The sequence below is a fragment of the Rhinopithecus roxellana genome, chromosome 11 (genome assembly GCF_007565055.1).
Source record: "Rhinopithecus roxellana isolate Shanxi Qingling chromosome 11, ASM756505v1, whole genome shotgun sequence".
In the NCBI taxonomy this organism is placed as follows: Eukaryota; Metazoa; Chordata; class Mammalia; order Primates; family Cercopithecidae; genus Rhinopithecus; species Rhinopithecus roxellana.
Window position 1 is genome coordinate 112,680,341 of NC_044559.1, and position 25,523 is coordinate 112,705,863.

General features: G+C 42.7%; 1 protein-coding gene across 1 annotated transcript in view; it reads left to right on the forward strand.

Moving 5' to 3' along the window:
* The window catches only part of OPTN (optineurin), a 37,969-nt gene extending 12,984 nt beyond the window's left edge, over positions 1-24,985 (forward strand). The window contains 11 exon segments of the mRNA XM_010365943.2: positions 1,813-1,886; positions 4,428-4,562; positions 7,470-7,569; positions 9,365-9,480; positions 10,782-10,931; positions 11,340-11,433; positions 13,197-13,355; positions 17,806-17,863; positions 17,866-17,935; positions 19,250-19,329; positions 23,441-24,985. Of these exon segments, the coding sequence (XP_010364245.2) occupies positions 1,813-1,886; positions 4,428-4,562; positions 7,470-7,569; positions 9,365-9,480; positions 10,782-10,931; positions 11,340-11,433; positions 13,197-13,355; positions 17,806-17,863; positions 17,866-17,935; positions 19,250-19,329; positions 23,441-23,562 (1,158 nt within the window). The 3' untranslated portion in view covers positions 23,563-24,985.
* The last annotated feature ends 538 nt before the right edge of the window (positions 24,986-25,523 follow it).

Sequence of the window (25,523 nt, forward strand, 5' to 3'; positions counted from 1 at the left end):
CGATGCACCAGGTGGGGCCCTCTCCTTCATTGTGCTAACAGAGATTAGATAGGGAGAAAGATAAACAAGGATCATATCATCTGCAATCCAGTGTAGTACTCACTTCCGCGGAGTCCGAGTACATATCTGATACAGGAAAAGGGGCTGGCCGGGTGTAGTGGCTCATGCCTGTAATCCCAGCACTTTGGGAGGCTGAGGAGGCAGGATCGCTTGAGCCCAGGAGTTCAAGACCAGCCTGGGCAACCTGGCGAAACCCTGTGTGTACAAAAAAAAACTACAAAATGTTAGCTAGGCACGTTGGCATGCGCCTGTACTCCCAGCTACTCAGGAGGCTGAGGCAGGAGGATCACTTGAACCCGGGAGTTTGAGAGGCTGCAGTGTGCCATGATTGTGCCGCTGCACTCCAGGCTGGGTGACAGAGCAAGACTCTGTCTTTAAATTTAAAAAAAAAAAGAAAAGAAAAAAATTGTGTCCCTGGAAGAGAAAAATGTACATTGTAGGTAAGTCAGGAGGAGTGGGGAGCAACTTGCAAAAAAGCTCACCTGCTGGTTATATCTGACATATGAGTGTGTGACTGTCTTTGCCTTCTGCTTTATTTGCTGCACTAGAGTTAGGAAACGGCTCTGAATAACCTGCCATCCATGCCCCCTCATACATTTTAGTGGCCAAAATCAAGAGAATGAAAATGTCAATTGAAAAGCATATTTTGTCAGAGTACCCTTTCTGCAAGTGATCGAAGATGCCTGAGACAGAAGTTTAACCAAAGACCCTTACGCTTCTGTCAATAACCGATAAACTGCAGGAAACCCAACAGCATATGAGAAGTTTACAAATGAAGCTTCTTCCTTCAGGGTGCATGGTTAGCATCTCATTCTCCCTGTCAGATGAGTGACAAGTTATTTTTAGTGTAAACATGTTTTGCTTGCTTTTCTTCTGTGAACTGTAAAACACTGCCCAAGATTTAGGAAGAAATACCAAAAATATCTAGAACCCCCATGGGCTCAAGCAGAGAAAAAAAAAATGTATCTATATTTTGTATAATAGATGTATCTATATTTATATTATATAATGAATATATTATATGTAATATAATATATATTAATTATATAATTAATACATAATTATATAATTACATATTTAACATACATTTATATATCTATATTTCTATATCTAAATATGTATCTAAATATATATATTTATATGCATATATATAGGGAACCATCTTTGTGCATTTTTGAAGATTTTCCCTGGGAACTTATTGGAATATAAATGTCTTTCAAATCCTGTGGGTCTTGGACTTCTTGTTCCCTAAGTGACCTGCGGTGCATACAAATTTCTAACGGGAACCAACTTGGCCAAGATGGCGCTTTGTGAATCTCATTCACAGAAACTGTCTCTTTTTTGACTTTACCTCAGTGAGTTCTAGCATTTTGCATTTTAAAGGACTGTCTGAGAAGGATATGTGGAGTTGTCACCAGCTCTGCATGACCTTAACCTTGAGAAAGAGAGAACTGCCAAGGAAAGGGAGGAGCAGATAAGCTTTCATGTTTACGGAGTCGGGTAGAATGTGTATGGCGAGAGGAAACTGACCTTCACGCCTTAGCCGGGATATTTATAATCCCAACAGGGTGTGCCGGGTGAGGGGAAGGTACGTTTCCATTCCATTGGAGCCACCCAGTTTAAACACTGCACATCTGAATGTTCCTTGGGTTGCATGTCACAAAAACTCATCTTTTGTCTTTTTTTTCTTTTGACAAAGAATTTGTCTTGCAGACATATTGTGTTAAATCCCGTGCGTTTCTGTTTTTACAGGAAGGAGAAGCAGAAGGGTCAGTAAAAGAAATCAAGCATAGTCCTGGGCCCACGAGAACAGTCACCATTGGCACGTATGTGAAGGAAGACTCGAGCTCCCAGGCAGACAGGCTGGGCAGGCTTGTCACTGGGAGCTTATCACTGGGTGCTTGTCACTGGAGGTCAAATGTAGTGACCTGAGGAAGTAACTTCTTTATGATTTATACCAGGACCTTTCAAGAATATTTGGTTTGAATGCTATTTAATGCTGCAGCTCAGACTGGCAGAGATTAAAAACTGTTTGGTTCCCGTTTGGCTCACCCTGACTGTTCTGTTCTAGTGGTGTCTCACCTCCAGCAGACGAAAAGTGAAAGCAAACTGGTTCTCAGTCAAACCAATGAGACATGTTTGCTCATTGGTTCCCCAGTGTCATTTGACCCAGACCAGCCTGCCCAGCTTCCATAAGTGAAATATTTTCATTTTCTTTTCCCTGCTACTCCCCAGTTATAAGCTGGCATGACCAATACTGGAACATCTTTTGTAACAATGACCGATAGCACTCTCAGTCATTGTGGATGTCGCCTGAAAGGACCCAGATTTCTTATCTGTGGAGTCTCAAGTGTATCTGTCCCATGTAGATGTGAGGAAACAGATGTCTTAAATAGTGGCAGGGCCTTGGGGAGGGAGGCAGACCTAGAACTGAGTGCCTGAACCTCTTGACTCTTGCGAGCAGTGCTCACCAAGGAGACTGCTAGCTTGCCTTCTGCAAGCTGCTTACTCCTGTGATCATCTATTCAAGAGACAATTGTCTGAAAAGATCTCTGAGCATCTCTTATCTCATAGTTTTTTTTTGTTTGTTTTGTTTTTTTTTCTTTTGAGATGGAGTTTCACTCTGCCACCCAGGCTGGAGTGCAGTGGTGCGATCTTAACTCACTGCAACGTCCACCTCCCAGGTACAAGTGATTCTTCTGCCTCAGCCTTCCGAGTAGCTGGGACTCCAGGTGCCTGCCACCATGCCCAGCTAACTTTTTATGTTTTTAATAGAGACAGGGTTTCACCATGTTGACCAGGCTGGTCTCGAACTCCTGACCTCAAGTGATCCGCCTGTCTCAACCTCCCAAAGTACTGGATTTACAGGCTTGAACCACTGTGCCTGGCCATCTGATAGATTTTTAAAACCTTCTTTGTATAACTTGATGAATGTGCATATAGAATGACTTCCAAAATGTGAAAAAAATTGTCTTCCATTATGTTTCTAAGCCCTTGTATAAGGAAGAAAGTAAGTATTAGATAATATTCTTTCGTCAGAGTAATTGGCATAAACGAAAGTAATTCCCTTTTTTGGTTAAAAATTCTTCACGTTTCCACCAAATTGCTTTTTTAATATTCAAAGACGTTCCTGGAAGTAGTGGCAAATAAAAAAGTCCTGGTTGAAATTTCAAAGCCACTTCCTCATCATTCATATCCAGGTGCATAGACCACTTCCTCTTTAAGCCACATGGCTATTTTTATTTATTTTATTTATTTTTTTTTTTGAGACGGAGTCTCGCTCTGTCACCCAGGCTGGAGTGCTGTGGCCGGATCTCAGCTCACTGCAAGCTCCGCCTCCTGGGTTCACGCCATTCTCCTGCCTCAGCCTCCCGGGTAGCTGGGACTACAGGCGCCGCCACCTCGCCCAGCTAGTTTTTTGTAGTTTTTTTTAGTAGAGACAGGGTTTCACCGTGTTAGCCAGGATGGTCTCGATCTCCTGACTTCGTGATCTGCCCGTCTCGGCCTCCCAAAGTGCTGGGATTACAGGCTTGAGCCACCGCGCCCGGCCCACATGGCTATTTTTAAAATAACAGTTCTGTACCATTTGTGAGTATCGTAATTACTCTGAGATTGATTTCCAGGTTTGGAGTTGGAGCTTTGGAGTCCTGGAAACTGGGATTTAATTCTGGCTGTTTATTAGCTATGTGAACCCTAGTCGGTGACTCAAAGAGTAGCTGCCGTTAGCATCATCATAGTCATCCCTCATGTTTTGTAACAGTGATCATGATTTTGTTTGTCACTGATGTGTCTCTTGATTTAGTCAGATTTTGAAATTGAGAAAAATACTTGATGTATCAACAGCGCCTCCATTTCTCTGCTCTCATTATTTGAAACTACAAGTGAAAAAGGTTTTCTCCCCTTGACTTAAGCTGTGATGGTCTCTGTTAACTTGGAGAAAGGCCAGTGGTCTGTACAATGTGCCTGTATCTTTTGTCTGACTGCAGTCCCCTTTGAGACTAGATCCCTGGAAGGCTTGCCACCTTCAGCCACAGCTGCTTCTGCTGAACTGTTCGTGGGTTTTGTGATCTGGTGTTAGGTACACAGTGACTGTTTGGAGGAAGTGGGTGTGTGCAGTGTAAGGCTGGCCTCTCCAGAGCCTCACTGAGTCTCCACACCTTCCCTAGGAAGCATGGAGGAGCTTGGCACTGGGGTCCCAGGACCAGCTGTGCTTGTTCACTAGTTGAGAATTAGTTGGAGAATATTCTGGAAAGCAATTCCTTTAAGCTGGTCCCAGTTATATTGGGTTACTCTCTTCTTAGGCTTTGGTATTTTTCTGATGAAAACCTTTTAACCTTTATACTGACCATGGCATTTTCTAAATATAGGAGCAGATCTGCAGAGGGGGCCAAGAATTACTTGGAACATGAGGAGTTAACTGTGAGCCAGCTCCTGCTGTGCCTAAGGGAAGGGAATCAGAAGGTGGAGAGACTTGAAATTGCACTCAAGGAGGCCAAAGAAAGGTATGAAATCGGTTAACTTGAAATATGTGTTTTTTTTAAAACAGCTTTACTGAAGTGTGATTAAGATACCATACAGTTCATTTAAAGTATACATTTCAGTGTTTTTTAGAATATTCCCAGGATTGTGCAACCACTGTTACTACAATATAATTTTAGAACATTTTCTCCCCCAAACGGCACTCACTGTTTGCTCCTCCAAGCAATGTGCTTTCTGTCTCTATAGACTTGGCCATTCTGGACATTTCATATAAATGGAATTATACAATCTGTGATCTGTTGTGACCGGCTTCTTTCTCTTAGCATAATGTTTTTGAGGTTCGTCTTCAATGTAGCATGTATCGGTACTTCCTTTTCCTTGCTGAATAACCTTCCATTATCCATATATACAACATTTTGTTAATTCATTCATCAGTTGATAAACATTAGGGTTGTTGCCACTTTTTACCTATTATGAATAATGCTGCTGTGAACATTGTGTACAGGTTTTTGCTTGGACCTGTGTTTTTAATTCTCTGGGGTATATCAGTTATGGGTGGAATTGCTGGGTCATATGGTACCTCTATTTTATATTCTCTTTTTTTTTTTTTTTTTTTTTTTTTGAAACGGAGTCTCGCTCTGCCGCCCAGGCCGAGCGGGCGGATCACAAGGTCAGGAGATCAAGGCCATCCTGTCTAACACGGTGAAACCCCGTCTCTAATAAAAAAAATACAAAAAACTAGCCGGGCGAGGTGACAGGCGCCTGTAGTCCCAGCTACTCGGGAGGCTGAGGCAGGAGAATGGCATGAACCAGGCAGGCAGAACTTGCAGTGGGCGGAGATCGCGCCACTGCACTCCAGCCTGGGAGACAGAGCTAGACACCGTCTCCAAAAAAAGAAAAGAATGTTGGCCGGGCGCGGTGGCTCAAGCCTGTAATCCCAGCACTTTGGGAGGCCGAGGCAGGCAGATCACGAGGTCAGGAGATCGAGACCATCCTGGCTAACATGGTGAAACCCCGTCTCTACTAAAAAAATACAAAAAACTAGCCGGGCGAGGTGGCGGGCGCCTGTAGTCCCAGCTACTTGGGAGGCTGAGGCAGGAGAATGGCGTAAACCCGGGAGGCGGAGCTTGCAGTGAGCTGAGATCTGGCCACTGCACTCCAGCCTGGGCGACAGAGCGAGACTCCGCCTCAAAAAAAAAAAAAAAAAGAAAAGAACGTTGTAGTTTTATCTCTGACGTTTAAGCCTGCGGTCCATTTTGAGTTTGTTTCCATGTATGTTGTGATACCGGAGTCAACTTCATTGGACTGTCAGTTCCATGTCATTGATCTATATGTCTGTCCTTATGCCAGCACCACAATGTCTTGAGTACTATGGCTTTGTAGTAAGTTTTGAAATCAGGAAGTGTATTAGCCCGTTTTCATACTGCTGTAAAGAACCGCCCGAGACTGGGTAATTTATAAAAGAAAGAGGTTTAACTGACTCACAGTTCAGCATGCTGGGGAGGCCTTGGGAAACTTACAACCCTGGCAGAAGGCGAAGGGGAAGCAAGGCACCTGCTTCACAAGGCGGCAGGAAGGAGAAGGAACACAGGAGGCCCCACCACACATTTATAAAACCCTCAGATCTTGTGAGAACTCACTCACTATCACGAGAGCAGCATGGGGGACCCTGCCACCATGATTCAGTTACCTCCTCCTGGTCTCTCCCTTGACATGTGGGGATTATGGAGATCACAATTCAAGATGAGATCTGGGTGGGGACACACAGCCTAACCATATGAGGAAGTGTGTGCCTTCCAACTTTGTTTTTCTTTTTAAAGACTGTTGGCTCTTCTGGGTTCTTTGCTGTTCCATAAGAATTTTAGGATCAGCTTGTTAATTTGTGAAAAAAGCCAGCTGGGGTCTTACTAGGGATTGCATTGTATCCCCAAATCATTTGGGGAGAATTGCCATCTTCAGGATTGTGTCATCTGCAGAGATAGACTTACTTCTTCTTTTCCAGTGTGAATGCCTTTTATTTCTTTTTCTTGCCTGATTATCCCGTCAAAACAAAAAAAAGTGTTAAATAGAAATGGAGAGAGCAGGCATCCTTTCTTGTTCCTAATCTTAGGGGGAAAGCTAAGGCCCCACCTTTGTCATCACTTTCAGAGGTTCCTGGTGTCACTCATGCTTGAGTGTCCTGGAGTTCCCACAATGTGAATCTGGTTGCTTCTTGGCTCTCCCTACTGTTGGCTCAAAGGTTGGCCTTCTTGGGCTGGTAAGGCCCCACTCAGACCTATTCCTACTTTCCATTCCATATTTTCCTACTATGATTTCCTCTCCCCTTTTCTTTGGTACTGTAGGCACATGGCTTTTTGAAAGTCCTTTTAGTAGAGTTTGGGCTGGGAAAAAAATTATATGCATACATTTAACCCATTATCTTTAACCACAGTCTCTCTTGTTTCGTTTGGATTGGGATGGCTTTCCTGTGGTTATGATTTGGTGTTAAGAATGGTGTTACTTTTTTTGTTGTTGTTTATTCGGTGACTTTTAAACTTAGTTGTGTCCTAAAAGGAAAAGTCTTTCCTTCTCTACTGAATTCTTATAAATGAGATACCATGTTCATGGAAAACACATGCATCCACGTGTGTAAACACAGACAAAAACAATTTCAAAAACGTTGCTGCATAGTACAGTTCCATGAAAACAGATGGTGTTCAAGATAAGTTACACTTGCCTTTTACCTCTGTGTGTATTCATCTGTGAATCAATTCGAGTCAATTTTAAGATGAAAAATAAAACTAATGCTAATATAGTGAATGTGTAGAGATTTTGAAAACCCCTGATCCTTTGTCCCAGTTGTAAACAATGTTCTTTTTAGTGCTTCTGTAATTGCTATTTCTCTTAAAGCCAAAGAGAAAGTAACTTTTCTACCTTCTGTGATTTTCCAGAGTTTCAGATTTTGAAAAGAAAGCAAGTAATCGCTCTGAGATTGAAACCCAGACAGAGGGGAGCACAGAGAAAGAGAACGAAGAGAAAGGCCCGGAGACTGTGAGTCCTAAGATTCCATGGCCACTGTCACACCCACACACATAAGAGTAGTCCAGCCACTGAATTCGAATCTCGTGATGTGTTATTTGCTTTAGAAATACAGAAATCATGTTGATGTTGAATATTATCTATCTATTCCTTTTATATTTCCTTGTCCTGGTCTGTGTCAATTGTAGCAAGATGTATTTCTTTTTTTTTTTTTTTTTTTTTTTGAGACAGAGTCTCACTCTGTAGGCTGGAGTGCAGTGGCACTATCTCAGCTCACTGTAACCTCCACCTCTCGGGTCCAAGCAGTTCTCCTGCCTCAGCCTCCCTACTAGCTGGGATTACAGGCACCCGCCACCATACCCGGCTAATTTTTGTATTTTTAATAGAGACAGGGTTTCACCATGTTGGCCAGGATGGTCTCGATCTCTTGACCTCGTGATCCTCCCACCTCAGCCTCGCAGAGTGCTGGGATTACAGACGTGAGCCACTGCGCCTGACTGCGAGATGTATTTCTATCAGTATTCTACAAAACCATTTCCTATGTCTCTTCTTGACTGATTTCTTCTCCTCAGCCCTTCAATGAAGAAGCCTACTGTATGAAAAAGGAATTTTGTCCACTTTATAACGAGATAATTTGAGGATATGACTCAGAAATTTGAGGGAGAATTGAAAGATTTGGGTTCTATCCCTTTACTGGTTTGAATAAAGTAGTTTGAAACAAAGGTTCAGTGTTATCTTGTTCAGTATTGTCTGGTAATTGAGAGGTGCCTTCGAGTCTGCAGAGAGTCTTCAGCTTAGGGAAGTTAATGAAGCCGTGAAGGTTGATGGCCATAGTGGCCCACGTGAAAGGCATTTACATAAAATACTCACTTCAGGTAATTAATTTATTCAACAAATATGTACGTTGAATGCCTACCATATTCCAGGAGATTGAGACCTTACTGTTGAAAGGAGAGAGAATATTTAGAAAACAGATGAAGAGACCACCAATGAATAAAGTTCTCTGTTTGACTGAAACTAATTCAGCAGCCAGTAGCAGGGAAGTGTGGTCTTTCAAGGCATCAGAAACTCATTTACAAAAATTATAGAGCTTCCAGGAAAAAGGCTGCACAACAAAAATAGTTAAGTAAACTAGAAACATACACTGGGGAGTATGGGGGCAAGTTGTTAGCTGGATAGATAGGACTGTGCTTTGACACCTCTGTGGTCTGTGATCTCTGAACCTGGAATAGGGTGTTTTTTTGGAAACGGAGTCTCGCTCTGTCACCCAGGCTGGAGTGCCGTGGCGCGATCTCAGCTCACTGCAAGCTCTGCCTTCCAGGTTCACACCATTCTCCTGCCTCAGCCTCCCGAGTAGCTGGGACTACAGGCACCCGCCACCACGCCCGGCTAATTTTTTGTATTTTTAGTAGAGACGGGGGTTTCACCGTGTTAGCCGGGATGGTCTCAATCTCCTGACCTTGTGATCCACCCGCCTCGGCCTCCCAAAGTGCTGGGATTACAGGCGTGAGCCACCGCACCTGGCCAGGGTTCATTTTAATAGCGGTAAAGTCATTATCACAGTGCATCCAAATTGATTAGTTCATGCTTTGTTAGGAAACAGAAGTTACCCAAAGCTTAGCAAACTAAGTACCAAGTATCCAAAACATTCTTTTCCTACACGATGTTTGGGGTATTGTCAAAGTTGAATCAGTTCACCAGCCAGGCTTAATTGGCTGCTAATGGCTGAGACTGTTTTCTCCCAAAGAGGTTTGTTTAATCTCTGATGATAATTGTCTACATATGTTTGGGATTTCCCGTATGATAGGTTGGAAGCGAAGTGGAAGCATTGAACCTTCAGGTGACGTCTCTGTTTAAGGAGCTTCAAGAGGCTCATACAAAACTCAGTGAAGCCGAGCTCATGAAGAAGAGACTTCAAGAAAAGTAAGAATGCAAGAGCAGTTTTATCCTCCTTTGAAATACACATTTTTACAAAGTATGCTACTATATAAAAACATAGGTTTTTTTACTATGTTATAACTAAAAGAAAAACGGACAGCTAATTAAAATACGAATTCAGAAAATACTAATGTTCCAGTTAATGTGTGAACATGAAATACTTGTAATATGAGGGGATGGGGACTGGAGAACTTTAATTCTACCTCTTAGGGGTATTTGTTAAATGTAGGAGCCTGTGTGAGATCTCTACAAAGCTGTGAGCTAATTTTCCTGTTTTTGACTTAAGCCGAGGACAGTGATGTGAATAAGCATAAAGAAAGATGAAAAGAGCATAAAGATCTTGAGTGACATTTATTTATTTGGAAAAAGGTCAATTTCAATTCATCATTTCAATCAGTTAATTATTTCAGGCTAACATGTAGATTGAGAGTTTGGCATTTGCTTGTTTCTCTTGATGTAAGAAGTTACCCAAAACTTAGCAAACCTAAGTTGATGTTGTTCGATTGGATTCATTGGCAAACATGTTTCTAGCCCAATACGGAGGTGTGTGTGTTTTCTTGAGGTTATAATTCCCAACACTCTATAGTATTATGGTAACGTGGCAGCTGCAACTAAGGACTTTGGACAAACAGACCTAGATTTGACATGTGGGTCTACAACTTATTTGTATTGGGCAAGGTGTTTATTTCACTTCTCTGAGCCTGTCTTGTCATTTGGAAATTGTGTGTTCTAATTTCTTCTATATACATTGTGTTAAATGGTATGTCTAATGCGCTGGGCATTAATGCTTTGTGCATAGCTGTCATTTATTTGTATTATATTGAAATTCTCTTTCCGATCTTTAAGAAGACTTAGAGGAACTTCCTTTTTCCGTTATTGAACCTTTGTCAGAAACTAAAGTCTTTGCAATGGACAGAACCTGTAACTTTTTTTTAATATATAAAAGATATCTATGCATCACTACATGAGAAGCACCTTTAGCTAATTACTACTGTGGTCTGTGTGTAAATACTGAAGATGTATCTGTATGACTAGTTAAAACAATTATTCAAAGAGGACAGTACTGCGTGTGAGCTTAGATCTGTACTTTTTGATGTTTAGGCGTAAAGGTTCAGAAATATGGTCAGGTCTAGTAAAGAAGCAAGGAGGATTATGTATTTTATTTTGCATTCATAAACCCTACAGCCCTAAAATTCTTGTATTGTACATAACCTTGGGATTTGTTTAAAAGCCACTGAGTCAGAAAGGAGCATTGTTTATCCTCATGAAACCTTGACCTTTCTTAGGTGTCAGGCCCTTGAAAGGAAAAATTCTGCGACTCCATCAGAGTTGAATGAAAAGCAAGAGCTTGTTTATACTAACAAAAAGTTAGAGTTACAAGTGGAAAGCATGCTCTCAGAAATCAAAATGGAACAGGCTAAAACGGAGGATGAAAAGTGAGTATGCCAAGTCAGAAGGGCGGCGACGGGGTAGAGGAGGGAGAATTGCCTATACGGATTGGAATTCAGATTTGAGAATCAATTTTTAAAAATTTCTTTTTAAAAATTTATTTTTAAATTTTAAAATATCTGAAGGAGTCATTTATCTGAAGGAGTCCTAGGAGACTTCTCAGAGGGGATAAAGCTTAAAAGTTTTGTCATAATAAAATTATGCTGATTGTTTGCACTCTGTCTTGATTTTTCAGAAAATTTTTTTTTGAGAGTAAGAAATGCTAGTAGGTGGTGGGATGATAAAGGTAGGCGAGAAGGTTTTTCTACTTGAGTGTTCAGAAGGTTGGGAGGCAGAACTATACGTTTCTATGACATTTTCCTGAGGATTCCATTTTTTAATATCTTTTTTAATAGGTCCAAATTAGCCATGCTACAGTTGACACACAACAAGCTTCTTCAAGAACATAATCATGCGTTGAAAACGATTGAGGAGCTAACAAGAAAAGAGGTATTCACCGAAAAAAAATTATTTCCATAGCCTAGTAATGAACAGAAACTCTTGAAGATTTTGTATATAAAATACTTGCATGAATCCTTCACTAAGTCTGGTTTCAAAGGTTGTTTTCTAGTGTCTCATTATTTCTTGCGTCTAGGGTTTATACCTTCTGATGTTCCACTTATGTGTAATGTGCTTTACTGTGTACAAAGACAGTGTTAACGTCCTATGGTCAGGGATGAAGCACTTCGTGTTTCTTTTTTTTTTTTTTTCTTTGAGACGGAGTCTTGCTCTGTCACCCAGGCTGGAGTGCAGTGGCCGGATCTCAGCTCACTGCAAGCTCCGCCTCCCGGGTTCCCGCCATTCTCCTGCCTCAGCCTCCCGAGTAGCTGGGACTACAGGCGCCCGCCACCTCGCCCGGCTAGTTTTTTGTATTTTTTAGTAAAGACGGGGTTTCACCATGTTAGCCAGGATGGTCTCGATCTCCTGACCTCGTGATCCGCCCGTCTCGGCCTCCCAAAGTGCTGGGATTACAGGCTTGAGCCACCGCGCCCGGCCTTGCACTTAGTGTTTCTAAGGGTAGGTTTGTAGGAGAGCTAAGAGCATGGGCTCCTCTGGGTAGGAAGGGCCGTCTGTCTTGTGGAACTATGCAAGGCCAGCGTACCTGCTGTCAGTACATTTGGGACCCTGGAATCATCAGCCTGCAGTTTAAATTCATAATAGTGGGCCAGGTGTGGTAGCTCATGCCTGTTATCCTGGCACTTTGGGAGGCCAAGGCTGGGGGATCGTTTGAACCCAGGAGTCTGAGACCAGCCTGGGCAACAGGGAGGCCCTACCTCTACCAAAAATAGAGTTAACCAAGTGTGATGTTCGTGCCTGTGGTCCCAGCTCCTTGGGAGGCCGAGGCAGGAGGATCACTCGAGCCTAGGAGGTCCAGGCTGCAGTGAGCTGTGATCACGCAACTGCCCTCCAGCCTTTGGGACAGAGTGAGAACCTGTCTCTAAAAAAAGAAAAAAATTAAATAAATAAATTAGTAATAATGCCAGCATGGTGTGATAGTTTAGAGATCACAGAAGCTTGAGAATTAGAAGGAATCTCTGAATTTTTAGCCTTGTAAATATACTCTTTGGTTTTCATTTATTTTTTTCTAGAGAGGGAGTTTTGCCGTGTTGCCCAGAATGGTTTTGAACTCCTGAGCTTAGGCAATCCACGTGCCTCAGCCTCCCAAAGTGCTGTAATTACAGGTGTGAGCCATCGTGCCCAGCAGTTTGTCACTTATTTATTTAATAGAGTAGTGTTCCTCTCTTTGACCTAATAATTTTAAATTTAAAACATGTTTCTTGTTTTCCACTGACTTCAGGCAGAAAGAGTAACAAGTGGAAAAATAACAGTATCAACAAGTCACAGCCTTATCAAGATTGGAGTTCGTTATTGTATCCCTGATTTTAGTGTTACCTTCTTGGTTCAGGAACTCATTATTTGTAAACCACAACTTAAGTACAACTTTCTGAATAAGTTAGCATTGCTGATTAACAGACTAGTTAGAGCTGATACATTTTTTCTCCCCCCCGTAGAGACAGATCTTACTATGTTGCCCAGGCTTGTCTCATACTCCTGGGCTCAAAGATCCTCCCGCTCCAGCCTCTCAATTCCAGGCATAAGCCACTACACCCGGCCAGAGCTGATAATTAAAAAAATAAACCTTTTTCTAATATTTTACTGAAATAGGCAAAATTATTTCAAAACCATTCCTAGAATCAGTGTTTCTTTTTCAGTCAGAAAAAGTGGACAGGGCAGTGCTAAAGGAACTGAGTGAAAAACTGGAACTGGCAGAGAAGGCTCTGGCTTCCAAACAGCTGCAAATGGATGAGATGAAGCAAACTATCGCCAAGCAGGAGGAGGACCTGGAAACCATGACCGTCCTCAGGGCTCAGGTGAGGCACCTTCTGAAACCCCAGCTGAGTGAGGCCAGCCCTGACTGTATTCTTGCATGGGAAAGTGATGGTGTTTAGAATGTTTATAATTTTCTATTTTTTATTTTTTTCACCCATGAATGTATTAAAACTTTAAAATGGAAACATTTGGAAAGTGTTCAGTGGATCTTATCCGTTCTGCATTTAGTAGGTAGTTAGTTGGATTCTTTCCAGTCTGTGGCATTATGATTGATGTTGCTAAGACATTCCTGTGCATGTTGCTCTGTTCACATGTGGATATTTTATATTTCTGTTGGCTACACACCTAGGAGTGGAGTCACTGGATCATAGGCTCTGCATGTTATTCACTTTTTTTTTTTGAGGCGGAGTTTCACTCTTGTTGCCCAGGCTGGAGTGCAATGGCGGGATCTCGGCTCACCGCAACCTCCGGCTCCCAGGTTCAAGCAATTCTCCTGCCTCAGCCTCCCTAGTAGCTGGGATTATAGGCATGTGCCACCAGGCCCAACTAATTTTGTGTTTTTAGTAGAGACGGGGTTTCTCCATGTTGGTCAGGCTGGTCTCGAACTCCCGACCTAAGGTGATCCACCCACCTTGGCCTCCCAAAGTGCTGGGATTACAGACGCAAGCCACTGTGCCCGGCCTTGTCATTCACTTTTAACAGGTAATGCCAAACCATTTCCCAAAGTGACTGGGCCAGTTTTCACTCCCATCGACGGAGTTTTCATGGCCCTGCATCTTACCAACACTTCTATTATCAGTCATTTTCCTTTAACCACTCTGGAGGGTATGTAGTGGTATCTCATTTAATTTGCATTTCCCTGATGACTAATGGGAATGAGTCCTTTTTCAAGTGTTTTTGGCCTTTGAGGTATCCTCTTTTGTGAAGTGCCTGATCAAGCCTGCCTTTTTTTTTTTTTGGTTCAGTTTTTGAGACAGAGTCTTGCTCTGTCGCCCAGGCTGAAGTGCAGTGGTGTGATCTCGGCTCGCTGCAACCTCTGCCTCCTGGGTTCAGGCGATTTTCCTGCCTCAGCCTCCCATGTAGCTGGGACTACAGGCACGTGCCAATATTCCTAGCTAATTTTTATATTTTTAATAGAGATGGGGTTTCACCACATTGGCTAGGCTGGTCTCAAACTCCCAACCTCAGGTGATCTGCCCACTTCCACCTCCCAGAGTGCTGGGATTACAGGCATGAGCCACTGCGCCTGGCCTGGCTTTTTAAAATAATGTAATGACTTCTGTGTATACTGCACATATAAGCCCTTGTCAGTTATTTTTGCCTTTTCACTCTCCTAAAGGTGTTCTTTGAGGAACAAAAGTTCTTAGTTTTAAGGTAGTCCAGTATATCAGCCTTCTCATTTATGATTAGTACTTTTTGTGTCCTGTTTAAGAAACTTTTATTACTCCAAGGCCAGGAAGATACTCCCTCTGTTGTCTTCTAAAAAATTTGTTGTTTTACCTTTTACATTAAGATGTACAAACCATTTGAAATTGGCTCTTGTGTATAGAAAGTGAGGTAAGGGTAAATATTTATTTTTTTCCTATATGAATATCCAGTTAACTTGGAACCATTTAAGCCATCTTTTCTTAAGTGCTCTGCTGCCCTCTTCATCATAATTTGTGTCAGCATGTGCATGAGTCTGTTTCTGGATTGTGTTCTCTTTTATTGATCTACTCATATATCTTTGCTCTGGTACCATGCTGTCTTATTATAAAGCATCAAACTTTTTTTCTTTTTTTTTTTTTTTTTTTTTTTTTTGAGACAGAGTCTAGCTCTGTCACCAGGCTGGAGTGCAGTGGCGTGATCTCGGCTCACTGCTGCAACCTCCACCTCCCAGGTTCAAGCCATTCTGCTGCCTCAACCTCCCGAGTAGCTGGGACTACAGGCGTGCTCTACCACACCCGGCTAATTTTTGTTATTTTTAGTAGAGATGGGGTTTCACCATGTTGGCCAGGATGGTCTCGAACACTTGACCTCATGATCCGCCCACCTCAGCCTCCCAAAGTGCTGGGATTACAAGCGTGAACCACTGTGCCCTGCCAGCATCAAGTTGAATGGCTGGATCATAAGTTAGGTCCATTTTCCAGTTAAATAAATATTACCAAGCTGTCTTCCAAAAATGCCTAACCAAAATTATACTCTCACCACAAGATAAGCGCTCCTATGTCCTCATATTCTTGTATTATTTTAAAAACCTTGGCCAATCTGATGAAGGTAAACATGTTAGTTTTTGATATACTAATGTCAGCAGTTTGTTATTCCCTACGTATAGACTCATTATCACCAACTACCCAGAGTAGCTGACCCCTGTGAAATGCAGGCAGTTGACTGGTACTTACAGCTTTAATAGAGCCTCAGCCTGCATTCTCAGCTCTTCAGAGCATTTCCTTGCTTAGGTAACTCATGTTATGGGGTTCTTCCACTCTGCTGCGGTCATGTATTTTCGCCTATTTTAGACATAAACATTTGTTTTCTCTTGATGGATACTCTTGCTCATTCATTCAATAACTCCTTTTTTTTTTTTTTTTTTTTTGAGATGGAGTCTTGCTCAGTCGCCTAGGCTGGAGTGCAGTGGCGCCATCTCGGCTCACTGCAAGCTCCGCCTCCCGGGGTTACACCATTCTCCTGCCTCAGCCTCCTAAGTAGCTGGGACTACAGATGCCCGCCACCACGCCCGGCTAATTTTTTGTATTTTTTTTAGTAGAGATGGGGTTTCACCGTGTTAGCCAGGATGGTCTCGATCTCCTGACCTCGTGATCCGCCCACCTCGGCCTCCCAAAGTGCTGGGATTACAGGCCTGAGCCACCGCGCCCGGCCCAATAACTCCTTTTTTGAGCACTTATAATATGTCAAACACTGTTCTTACTGCCGGGGATATAGGAATGGACAAAACAAAGACTCTTTTCTTACTGGCTCAAAGCTAGTTAAGTGATAGAAGTGAGACTAAATCGAATTTAAGTCATACTCCGAAACACCCGTGATCTGTCACCGACACTGAGATGCTGAACCACTCACAATTGACAGGAAATCCCTTAAAACGATCTCTTTATTACACACTTTTAAGTAACTATAGTTTTGATAGAATATTTAGATTTTTATTAATTCTACTTTTAAAATAATGGATAATAATTTATATCTCAGAACCAGCAAATTTGAAAAGCAAATTTTAAACATAGAAAGTTAAAAATTAGTATTAAATTCCAGTACCAATGGAACAGGTCACTCAGTTAGCTGACATCATTAAATATTAAAACACTATCAAGTGTTTTGTTATTTATGATTTTAAAATAATTATTTGATTTTTAAAATGTTGTTTTGTTTTGTTTTGAGACAGGGTCGCACTCCTGTCACCCAGGCTGGAGTGCAGTCGCATGATCGTGCTTCACTGCAGCCTGAATTTCCTGGGCTCAGGGGATCCTCATGCCTCAGCCTCCTGAGTAGCTGGAACTACAAGTGCATGCCATCATGCCCAGCTAATTTTTTTGTATTTTTAGTAGAGATGAGGTTTTGCCATGTTGCCCAGGCTGTCAGCAAGAGGCCTCAGTTCCTCACCATGTGGTCCCCTCCAGAGGGATGCTTGGGTGCCCTCATGTCATGGCAGCTAGCTTCCCCCAAAGCAAGTGATCCACCAGAGAGCAAGGAGTGACAGTGTCTTTTGTGACCTAGTCTCAGAAGCCGTACACCATCACTTCTGCAGTATCCTAGAGGTTATACAGGTTGGCCTTATTCACTGTGAGAGGGAAACATACAAGGTGATGAATACCAAGAGGCAAGGATCACTGTAGCCATCTTAGGATGCTGGTGACACACAGGGACGTGGATTGAATGTGGAAAAGTCCATGGGAAATGGTCTTCTGTCAGGTTCAAATGCTGAGTTGGCCACTTAACAAATTTTCCCAAGATGAAGAGCCATTAAGTTTGTAAAATGGGGATAGCAATTCTATATTCTCAGGATTTTTCTTAAGGTAAAGTAAGAGAGTAAATGTAAAGCACCCAACATAGGACCTCACACATGTTTGGAATTTAATAAATAGCATCTATTTGTGATGATTATTCTTTTAAATTTAGCTTAAGACCAGCTTTCATAAATACACCTGGCAGAATGAATAAGCCATTTATTGTATTAAGTTGATCCTGAGTTGTTTATTATCTAAAAGTCCAGATAATTTTGCTGAATTAATGGTACCTACAGTATTTAAACTACCTATATCAGTACAGTTGTGGGATTTTGTTGTTTAAAGCACACACACAAACACAGCTTGTATCTGCTATTGGAATGTACCTGGAAAGTCGTGGTCATTATACTGTTTTCTCACAGGATGATGCATCTGTGATTCACAAGCGCTATTGTTCAATAAGGATACAGCACTACTGCCTCATGGCATAAACACTATAGAGAATCTGCATTCTTCTGGGCACTAACTTCTGTATCTTTTTTTCCTCTAACAGATGGAAGTTTACTGTTCTGATTTTCATGCTGAAAGAGCAGCAAGAGAGAAAATTCATGAGGAAAAGAGCAACTGGCATTGCAGCTGGCAGTTTTGCTGAAAGAGAATGATGCTTTCGAAGATGGAGGCAGGTAAGGAAAAGACAGAGGAGGACCCAGAGCTCACATCAGCATGGCTGGAGAAGGGGTGCCTGTCTACAGACACTCCTGATTTGAACTATAAGAATAGCTCGGCGTCAGTTGAGGCTGCAATGAGCTGTGTTCGCGCCACTGCACTCCAGCCTGGGTGACAGAGCGAGTCCCCTGTCTGAAAAATAAATAATAATTGCTTCACTTACGCTTCATGTGACCATGTTCCCAACACTTAGTTTGTCTTACAGGAAAGCTTGACAGAGACTTGTGGGAGCTTGATCAAGCTCCTTGCTTTTAGATAAGCAAGGATTTTGATTTTTAAAATGTTGTTTTGTTTTTTGAGGCAGGGTCTCACTCCTGTCACCCAGGCTGGAGTGCAGTGGCATGATCTTGGTTCACTGCAGCCTCAGCTTCCTGGGCTCAGGTGATCCTCATGCCTCAGCCTCCCGAATAGCTGGAACTGCAAGTGCGTGCCATCATGCACTTGTAACAATAATGTCGAGTGTCCTGGTGAGCTTATCTTGCCATTGTCATGGATAAAATATTCATAGCACTTTAAATTCCTGAATATACTTTAAAAAATACTGCCAAAAATTACTTCTGACTTTTAGAAATTTATTTTGAGAAAGTTATAAAACACAGCAAAATACAGAGAATAAAATAACAGACTTTACTATGTACTCCATCCTGCATTGACAGCTGCTTGTATTTGCTCCAAGTATTTTTTTACTAAAGGAAAAAGGGAATTGTAGATAGAGTTGAAGTCTCCTTTGTTCCCCATCCATCATTATATTCCTTTCTTCCTTTACCTTGTGCTGTTAGGAATTTGGTGGGTAGCTTCCCCATCTGTTTTATACTTTTACATATCACACACACACACCCCCCTAAATCTCATCTCAAAACCAGATAATATTGATTTCTCTGTGTTTAAGTTACAAAATGATCACTATAGGTATTGTTCTCCAACCTACTTTACATAATATTGTGATTTTGAGCTCTCTGTTGATATGTGCGGATGTAATTTATTATACTTCATTGCTGTATTTTGATTCATAAGTATGCCACTTCTTTCTGATCTGTTTCCTATTGATGACAGCTGGGTTATTTCCTGATATTTTTAATCGTAATTATTTACTTTCACAACGTAGTCTCCTAGTGCCAATAGCATTTAAAACTAGAATTAGTCTGGTTTTTATGAACCTTGGCAGTGTAGTTTGAGTCTTTTTTCCCCTACTTCTGTTGACTGTCTGCTCAGCATTGTCATGTTTCGGGGTCGTAGAACATCACACGTCGTGTTGCTTTTCATCCCGGCAGGCAGTCCTTGATGGAGATGCAGAGTCGTCATGGGGCGAGAACAAGTGACCCCGACCAGCAGGCTTACCTTGTTCAAAGAGGTAAGTCCTGTGTGATCCTGGCTTTCCAGGAAATAGCTATCCTATGAAAAAGATGCTTGAAGAAAATTTCCACTTCATTCTCTACAATGGATTCCAAATCAAGGCACCAAAAATACAGCACCCGTCAATCTCATTTCCACAGCTCTCCTGTCTCCATCCATTACCCACCAAATCCCGACCAGACCCTTCACCCTGCCAGAGGGTGCCTGGCACAGCCACACTTTTTCTTTTTCTTTCTTTTTTTTTTTTTTTGAGACAGAATCTCGCTGTGTTGTCCAGGCTGGAGTGCAGTGGCGAGATCTCAGCTCACTGCAACCTCTGCTTCCTGGGTTCAAGCAATTCTCCTTCCTCAGCCTCCTGAGTGGCTGGAATTACAGGTTGCGCTGCCACACCCTGCTAATTTTTGTATTTTTAATAGAGATGGGGTTTCACCGTGTTGGCCAGGCTGGTCTCGAATTCCTGACCTCAACTGATCTGCCTGCCTCGGCCTCCCAAAGTACCGGGATTACAGGCGCGAGCCACTGTGCCCGGCCTACAGCCACACTTTTAAACCGTGTCTCCCTCTGTTCTCTTACAGATATTAGCCAGACTGAATCATCCCCTTGAACGTGTCCCAAGAGCCTGTATTTGCTTGTATTAGTGCCCTTCACATAGACACCCTTTTCTTATGCGTATTCCTGTCTTCCTCCCGTCTCTTTCTGGTGACTTCTTGCCCCATCTTTAAAATCTATTTCAGGCCGGGCGCAGTGGCTCAAGCCTGTAATCCCAGCACTTTGGGAGGCCGAGATGGGCGGATCACGAGGTCAGGAGATCGAGACCATCCTGGCTAACACGGTGAAACCCCGTCTCTACTAAAAAAAAAATACAAAAAACTAGCCGGGCGAGGTGGCGGGCGCCTGTAGTCCCAGCTACTCGGGAGGCTGAGACAGGAGAATGGCGTGAACCCGGGAGGCGGAGCTTGCAGTGAGCTGAGATCCGGCCACTGCACTCCAGCCTGGGCGACAGAGTGAGACTCCGCCTCAAAAAAAAAAAAAAAAAAAAAATCTATTTCAAACTCCATCTCCATGAACTGTTTCCATTTTGAACTTCCAAAGTACTTTATTCCTCTATGTTGGTACCAATCTGCTGTTTTTTTTTTTTTTTTTTTTGAGATGGAGTCTGGGTCTGCCGCCCAGGCTGGAGTGCAGTGGCCGGATCTCAGTTCACTGCAAGCTCCACCTCCCGGGTTTACGCCATTCTCCTGCCTCAGCCTCCCGAGTAGCTGGGACTACAGGCGCCCGCCACCTCGCCCGGCTAGTTTTTTGTATTTTTTAGTAGATACGGGGTTTCACCGTGTTAGCCAGGATGGTCTCAATCTCCTGACCTCGTGATCCGCCCGTCTCAGCCTCCCAAAGTGCTGGGACTACAGGCTTGAGCCACCGTGCCTGGCCCCAATCTGCTGTTTTATAGGTGTTTTTGTGTTCTAGGTAGATATTTAAGTACTTTATTTTTATTTCTATTTTTATTTTGAGACAGGGTCCTACTCTCTTGCCCAGGCTGGAGTGCAGCATCATCATGGATCACTGCAACCTCCACCTCCCGGGTTCTAGTGATTTTCCTGCCTCAGCCTCCCAAGTAACTGGGATTACAGGTGCACGCCACCACACCTGACTAATTTTGGTATTTTTAGTAGAGACATTGTTTCACCATGTTGGCCAGGCTGGTCTCAAACTCCTGACCCCAGGTGATCTGCCCATGTCGGCCTCCCAAAGTGCTGGGATTACAGGCATGAGCCACCACGCCCGGCTAATTTTGTATTTTCAGTTGAGACAGGGTTTCGCCATGTTGGCCAGGCTGGTCTCAAACTCCTGACCTCAGGTGATCCACCCGCCCCGGAGAGGTATCCTAGAACAGAATGTTACCTTCTCAGAAGCAGAGGCAATGGTCTCATTTATTCAGCAGACACTTTTGAGTCCTTCGGGATGTGCAAGAGGCTCTGCTTATGCTGGGAGTCAGACATCAGAGGCAGCCCTGGATCCTGACCCCTCTTCTGTGGCAGTGGGGTGATTAGAAAGCTCCCTGCTTTAGAAATCACGCTTTATGATTAATACATATAACTTCAGAAATGCTTCTTAAGGCTGCTGAACACAATCTCAAATATTCATACATGTTACTACATCCAAGTAATGTACTTAGAAGCAAATAAAGGTTGCCTCCAAAAACAAACATTTTGAGGGCCAAACCAAAGTCTAGGCTGAAACCAAAAAACCAAGATGGTTTGCATTGGTCCAGAAAGATCAGAACAGAGAGATGCCTGGGAACCAGAAATAATTTCCTGCAGTTTGTATGGATCCAGGACCTAGCTAGAGTCAGGGCTTATTTCAGACATGGCTCTGATTGAGGCTTGAACCTCAGTACTACTCCAAAACTTAGGGAAATGACAGGGTGCATTGTTCCGTCACTCCTCCTTGTTAACTTTACGTAGATAACTCCTGTTCATTCTCAAGGCCCCTCTCAAGTTAATCGGTCTCATCTAGGAGGACTTTCTGCACCAAGATCTAAACTAGGGGCCCTTCCGTTTCTCCCATGGACGCCCTTGCACCTAACACTCACCTGGCTAACACTCATGCCTAACACCTTGCCACGCCACTGCTGCCACATCTCCTGCCTGGCTTCTCCACCACGTCTGTCTCCCAGCACACAGCAGTGTCTCTGTACATCCCAGAGGACTCAAAAGTGTCTGCTGAACAAATGAGATGATTGCTTCTGCTTCTGGGAAGGTACACTCTGTTCTAGGAGACCTCTCCTGGGCCCTGTGGATTTCTTTCTCCTCATTCCCTCCCTCTTTTTTTTTTGAGACGGAGTCTTGTTCTGTCACCCGGACTGGAGTGCAGTGGCCGGATCTCAGCTCCCTGCAAGCTCCGCCTCCCGGGTTTACACCATTCTCCTGCCTCAGCCTCCCGAGTAGCTGGGACTACAGGCGCCCGCCACCTCGCCCAGCTAGTTTTTTGTATTTTTTAGTAGATACGGGGTTTCACCGTGTTAGCCAGGATGGTCTCGATCTCCTGACCTCGTGATCCGCCCGTCTCGGCCTCCCAAAGTGCTGGGGTTACAGGCTTGAGCCACCGCGCCCGGCCTCCCTCCCTCTTTTGCTTATATCCTCATTTATCCCTTTTCTTCTCTCAGATATCCTAGTATTTACTAGAACATGCATTGTCCTGTACCTAGAACTGAAACCATGTATTTTCACATACCTTGAAACTGGAATGCAGTTTAAATCCTAAAAGAATGCACCAATACACCTGTAATCCTGGTACATGGGAGACTGAGATGGGAGGATCAGTTGAGGCCAGGAGTTCAGAACCAGCCTGGGCAACACAGTAAGATCCCATCCCTACAAAAATTTTAAAAACTAGCCTGCTGTGGTGGCATGTGCCTGTAGTCCCAGCTATTCAGGAAGCTGAGGCAGGAGGGTCACTGGATCCCAGGAGTTAGAGGTTGCAGTGAGCTATGATTGTGCCACTGCACTCTAGCCTGGGAGACAGAGTAAGACTCCATCTGTCAAGAAAAAAAAGAAAAGAAAAGAAAAGAAAAAAAATCCTGAAACAGGCCAGGCACAGTGGCTCATGCCAGTAATCCCAGCACTTTGGGAGGCCGAGGTGGGCGGATCATGAGGTCAGGAGTTCAAGAACCAGTCTGGCCAACATGGCAAAACCCCATCTCTACTAAAAATACAAAAATTAGCTGGGCATGGTGGCACACACCTGTAATTCCGGCTACTCAGGAGGCCAAGGCAGGAGGATCACTTGAACCTGGGAGGCAGAGATTGCAGTGAGCCAAGATCATGCCACTGCACTCTAGCCTGGATGACAGCGAGACTCTGTCTTGAAGAAAAAAAAAAAAGAATCCTAAAATAATAGGGAAGCAGGTATCATTTGGAGAGATTTTTCTCTCTATATGCATCATGATGACTTCAGTTAAAGACCAAACACCTGGGCTCATGTCCCACTACATATTGAATACAAAGTTGAACTGATATTAAAACTCACCGTCTGTTCTTCAAGTGAAACAAACAAAACTGCCTGCAAAATGGAACTAATGGAATGATATTTCATGTCCTACTTCCTCACAGGAGCTGAGGACAGGGACTGGCAGCAACAGCGGAATATTCCGATTCATTCCTGCCCCAAGTGTGGAGAGGTTCTGCCTGACATAGACACGCTACAGATTCATGTGATGGATTGCATCATTTAGGTGTTGATGTGTCACCTCCCCAAAACTGTTGGTAAACGTCAGATTTTTTCCTCGAAGAGTTGTCCTTCTGTGTTATTTGTTTTTCACTCAAATATTTTACCTCATTATTATTGTTTTAAAAGAAAGAAAACAGTCCGGGTGCGCTGGCTCATGCCTGTAATCCCAGCACTTTGGGAGACCAAGATGGGTGGATCACTTGGGGTCAGGAGTTTGAGACCAGCCTGGCCAACATGGTGAAACTCTGTCTCTGCCAAAATTACAAAAATTAGCCGAGCGTGGTGGTGCACGCCTGTAGTCCCAGCTACTCGGGAGGTTGAGGCAGGAGAATCGCTTGAACCCAGGAAGTGGAGGTTGCAGTGAGCTGAGACGACACCACTGCACACCAGCCTGGGTGACAGAGCGCGACTCCATTTCAAAGAAAAAAAAAAGAAAACATACCTGTTCTACATAGAACACCTTTGGTGGAGTTCCATCAACTTGCAAAGTAAAATCCTTACCTACCACCACTCTTCTGATAATAACTTTAGCATTTTTTATGTTTGGTTGATGCCAGCAGCTGCACTGCTCATGCAGTTAGCTAGCATGTGACATCATGTGACAAAGTTCATGTAGTTAGATGGAAGAAACCTCACTGATTAATTTTAAGAACCTTTTAGGGATGCAGGAACAATGAAGTGGCCACAGATTACATCAAGAAAAATGTTTTTGAAGCATTTTTTAAAATGAACTATATTGTTATGTTTCTTCATTTAAAATGGATCTATTGGAGGTTATGTGTGTATGTTGTAGTTTTATTGCAGCCATAATAATTGTACCGAAGTTTTCACATAGGCACTGTGAGCCTTCACTTAATATCACAATAAGTGAAAAAATATTGGCATCGATGAAATAGATAACATTGGCCTCACTGGATCTCTTTACCCATTCACAGTGTAAAGAAGTTACCTTCATTCTTTCATTGTACCTGCAGGCGTATGGGCTTGTACAGTAGATAATTAATTTATAAAAAGAACAGCTGCCTATTTTCTTCCTAGGTTAGGTTATATCTTCATAATCACAAGAATTAGTGATTGCAAAATAAAATTTTGTTTATGAATCTTTTACATTGTTTATATATGATTAATATCATGTATATTTTCTGTATTAAACTCATTTGGCTTCATTTAAGCTGAATACTTAGTCATGTTTCTTTCGTTAGTTCTATGAATATAAGCAAATCCCTTTACTAGAGCCCATTATGTGCTGTTTGAATTAGAAGTCATCCTTGCTGAGAAGGTGAATAGGTAGGGATTTGCCTTGTTTTGTAAGTCTACAATATGCCAAGAGTGAATAACACTGGACCGGCTGTAAAAGTAAACAGTGTATTTATGCATTGAGAAACTAAAGCATTTAAGAGAAAATTAAAAGATCTCTTTTGTTTAAATTTGTCCTAAGAATCTCTCCTAGACGAACTTGACTACACACACACACTTCAATAAGAATCAAAATAGTTCATTATATCTTCATGCCAAGAGAACACATGATACAAATTCAACAGCAATTTCAATTAAACGAGTCCCCTATCACACCTCAGGGAGAATATTTGTTAAAGACATTTCTAAAGTAACTCTGACATTTTTACTTTTCTTTGTATTGGTTTCTAATGTAAATTTTTTCCCTTATCATCTTATACTGGAGGAAATATATTTCTATAGTCTCCTAAATAGAGAAGGAAACCAAATGGTTTCACATTTAAAGTTGTTGGGCATAATCCTTTTACTTTGTTCAAGTCAAAATATCCAGCCAATCCAGCTCTGAAATACTAACATGAATGGACTTACTAAGCTTGTGACCAAATCGTTTGTTTAATAGTTGGAAGAATTACAAATGAAGGCAATTTCATGTAGCCAGTTTAAATTAAGGCTGTTGTTTCCAGCTTGGTAAATAGCTTATAAACTCTGTGCACATCTTATCTCATTGAT